This window comes from Peromyscus californicus, unplaced genomic scaffold (assembly GCF_007827085.1).
Source record: "Peromyscus californicus insignis strain IS unplaced genomic scaffold, ASM782708v3 Scaffold_5__1_contigs__length_169319896, whole genome shotgun sequence".
Classification (NCBI taxonomy): Eukaryota; Metazoa; Chordata; class Mammalia; order Rodentia; family Cricetidae; genus Peromyscus; species Peromyscus californicus.
This window is the reverse complement of record NW_026294573.1, coordinates 140,357,140-140,361,025: the sequence shown is the minus strand read 5'-3', so window position 1 is coordinate 140,361,025 and position 3,886 is coordinate 140,357,140. Positions and strand designations below refer to the sequence as shown.

The following is a 3,886-nucleotide window of genomic DNA, read 5'->3' as shown; positions in this document are numbered from 1 at the left end:
TAAATAGACTTAATGATAGATGGTCACGTGATCATCTCAATGTTTACTGATAAGACCTTTGACCAAGTTCAATAGCCTTTCCTGATAAAAGTCCTGAAGATACAGGGACTAGAAGGAACATACTACAACTTAATTAAGGGCTATATAAGACAAATCTATAATCAAATTCAAATAAATAGAAGAAAGTATTTTCTCTAAAATGAGGAATGAGACAAAGATATTCAGTGTTTGTGCCCTTATTCAAAATAGTGATTGAAGCCTTAGCCAAAGCAATAGTCAAGATAATTTTCTTTAAGTAGGAAAGGAAGAAGTTGAACTATCTCTATTTGGCATGGTCCTACATTTAAAGGACTCTAAAAATTCTACCAAAAAACTCTTAGACCTGACAAACACTCAAAAAAAAAAAATAGATCACAAAATCAATATCTAAAATCAGATCAGTACTTTTCCTATACACTTATAATCGTGAACTTGTAAAGAAAGAAGAAAAACTCCTATTTATAACAGCTCTTAAAAAAACAGTAATAAATCTCCCAAAGGAGATGAAAGTTTTCTTCAAGGAAAACTTTCAAAAGACTAAAGAAAGAAATTGAATATGATATCCAAAGGTGGAAAGACCTCCCATACTCATGGGCTGTGAAAGTGAATGAAACAGTGAAAGCCTCTTATGGATTTAATGCAGTCCTCATCAAAATTTCTCATAAATAAAAAAAACCCCTAAAATTTGTATAAAAATACAAAAGACTTTGAATATCTCAAATAATCCTTAGCCAAATGAACAATGCTATAAGTGTACAACGAGCCATCTCAAATTATGCTACAGTGCCATAGTAACAAATGAACTGGTACTAAGCCCCAAACAGACATGTAAAATAGCATAGAGAAAGCAGAAATAAATCCACACAGCTACAGCCCCTTGGAGAAATGACCACCTCTTCAAGACATTGCTCTGGGAAAACTAGATATCCATGTAAAGAAGAGTGAGCTTATTTCTCACACTGAACAACAACAACAAAAAAATTCAAAATATTTTAAAGCCTTTATTTTAGGACCTGAAACCTTGAAATTGCTAGAAGAAAACAGGAAAAACACTTCCAAGATACAGGCATAGGTGAAAGATTTCAAAAAAGGAATTCCAATAGCTCAGGAAATAATTGGGGAAAATTGACAAATGAAATTTAAAAGATTCTACATAGCAAAGGAGACAGAAGAACAGGAGGAATCCTTAACCAGCAATCCTCTGACAAGGGCCGATGTCAGATAAAGAACTCTGAAACCTAAACTCCCAAGTCATCCATTCATAGACTAAAGAGCTGGAGACTTCTGCCTGGAATCCTAATGGCCAATAAGTATTTGAAAAGAAAAAAAAGGTCTGGCATTATTAGCCTTCTAGGGAGTGCAAATAAACTCTTTGTGGTCATATAAGCCTGTGAGAAGGCTAGCTGCAAGAAGACAAAAGGCATGCTGGTCAGAATGTCAAAAGTGGAGCCCTTAATCACTGCTGGGGCAGCCTGGATGAAGAGCTCCTGGGTGCTCACAGCAGAGAACCTAAGTCCACACACCTCTGAGACACTTGCATGGCTGTTTGCTGCCTTCTACTCATAATAGCCACCACACAGATCCAGTTTAGACATTTGTCACTAGGTGATGGATAAATAAAACATGGTATATATACCACTGAAGGAAGTGATTTAGTTGTAAAGATGAAAACTAATTTTTGCAGGAATATGGTCATAGTGAACAAAATAAGCCAGATTGAAAAGGTAAGTATCCGATTTTCCATCACAAGCCAGAATACAGATTTAAATACATGTATTTCACATCATAACTGTAGGACGTGAAAACGGAAGGAGGACTATCTGGGAGAGGGGAGGGGATGAGGAAGAGGGCGGGAGAAGTACAAAGGAGCGTGGACAACAGCCAAGAGCAAACACATGATTTATGTGTGAAGACATCATAATGAAACTCATTGTTTTGCAAGCAAACCATAATAAATAAATTTAAGAGTGGGGTGGCGGTGGCCCGATTGGCTGGGATGCAGTGTCCATGGCTAGCAGCTGGGGTAGGGGCTTTGTCCAGCTCAGAGCAAGGCGAGGCCCTCTAGACATCTGCGCGGTGGTGGCAGAGACGCAGCGGCAGCCAGAGAGGCAGGATGGTCTCAGGGTCACTTGCCGCCAGCGGGCCTGGCGGAGTGTGTAGGGCATAGGCAGGCAGGGAGATTGCAGCTTCTCAATCACAGCAGGACTCTGGTGAAAAACACATTGCACATTTATGGCGATTCCGAATTTGAGAGTCAATTTCTGCCAGGCTCAGCACAGCAATTTCCATGACAAGTGACCTTGGGGATTCTATGTGCCGTGTTCAACTGCGCCTTGAAGACTCTGGACACGAGGCTGTCGTCAAAAGTAACTGCAAGTATATTTCATTTAATGACTCTGGTAAAATCAAACATCAAGTAAACAAAGGCGGAAGACAACCATCACTGTTGTCTCGCTAGTGTCTAAATGTAGGCCGGGTAGGTGAGTTCGGTATGTAGCTGGCTGTTTCTGAAGTCTGAAGGTATCCATCTGCAGACGCTAAGGCCCAGGTTGAATTTGAATGAATTTAAATACTTCTGCCTTTCTTGAAGAAGCTTCATACAGAGTAAACAAACCGAATAAAGAAAATAAAGAACGACAATAGACCTTTTGGTGATCTTAATGTTTTCGCTTTCCCATCACACACGCAGGCACACTCTCATTTGCCATAATGAATCATACAGCCCCAGTGGAGATCTGCTATGACAACATGCGTTTTCTGATAACTCACAACCCTACCAATGCTACGATGCACAAGTTCACAGAGGAACTTAAGAACTATGGAGTGACAACCCTGGTCAGAGTTTGCGATGCCACGTATGATAAAGCTCTAGTTGAAAACCGTGGCATCCGCGTTCTAGACCTGCCCTACAACGACGGAGCCCCACCCCCTGATAACATAGTGGATGATTGGCTGCACCTGTTAAAAAGCAATTTCCGTGAGGAACCAGGTTCCTGTGTGGCAGTGCACTGTATGGCAGGGCTGGGAAGGGCTCCTGTGCTGGTGGCACTGGCTTTGATCGAATGTGGAATGAAGAATGAAGACGCAGTTCACTTTATCCGGCAGAAACGAAGAGGCGCGTTCAACACCAAGCAGCTGCTTTTCTTGGGGCAGTATCGACCCAAGATGCGGACCAGGTCGCGGTTGCGCTTTAGGGATTCCACGGTGCACTGCTGCATTCAGTAGGATACAAGCCAAGGCTTTCTCCACTGTGGCTTTGAGATGGAACTCTGAGCACCTGGAATGCAGTTCTGGAATCTTTCCTGTGTCATCAATGAGTAGGGGATTCAATGAACTGGTGCCGAAGCCAACAATGGAGAAATCCCTCTATAAAGTGAATAAATTAAGAAAAGAAATAAAATTAGAAGGAAAAAACTAACTCGTTCCAGAGCAACAGCAAAGAAAACCTGGACCCTGAGTCTGGCTCCTGCGTGCTAGAAGCACTCCCACAATCTGCCATGCTGTGACACACCCGAGAGGCTGGCGACAGTGAGGTTACCTTATCTTGAGCTTTCGTCCTCCACAACTGCCACCTAAATAAATCTCTTGATAAATTACCCAGCCTCGGGCATTTTATTATAACTGAAAAAAAGGGCTGATACATTTGCCAACTCACATTTACTAAAATTTTATTTTGTATTTCAGCTGATATATCAGCTGGGGATACCCTCAGGGCTAAGTACAATACCTCTAGCTTATTAAATGACTGAAGTGTGTTTGTGTGCATGTGTGTGTGTGTGTGTGTGTGTGTGTGTGTGTGTGTGTGTGTGTGTAGTGATCAAATAAGTCATGACTTGCTGTTGATATA

The 3,886-nt window shown here is 41.5% G+C and overlaps 1 protein-coding gene across 1 annotated transcript; it reads left to right on the top strand.

Moving 5' to 3' along the window:
* The first annotated feature begins 228 nt into the window (after positions 1-228).
* Positions 229-3,399, top strand: LOC128096856 (protein tyrosine phosphatase type IVA 2-like). Its single transcript, XM_052716931.1, has one exon. It carries the CDS (start codon positions 2,749-2,751, stop codon positions 3,262-3,264), a length of 516 nt encoding a protein of 171 aa, XP_052572891.1. The 5' UTR covers positions 229-2,748; the 3' UTR covers positions 3,265-3,399.
* The last annotated feature ends 487 nt before the right edge of the window (positions 3,400-3,886 follow it).

Bases quoted from the DNA above. Each gene is read 5' to 3' on its own strand.
- LOC128096856 (XM_052716931.1), top strand. From the start codon at position 2,749: ATGAATCATACAGCCCCAGTGGAGATCTGCTATGACAACATGCGTTTT.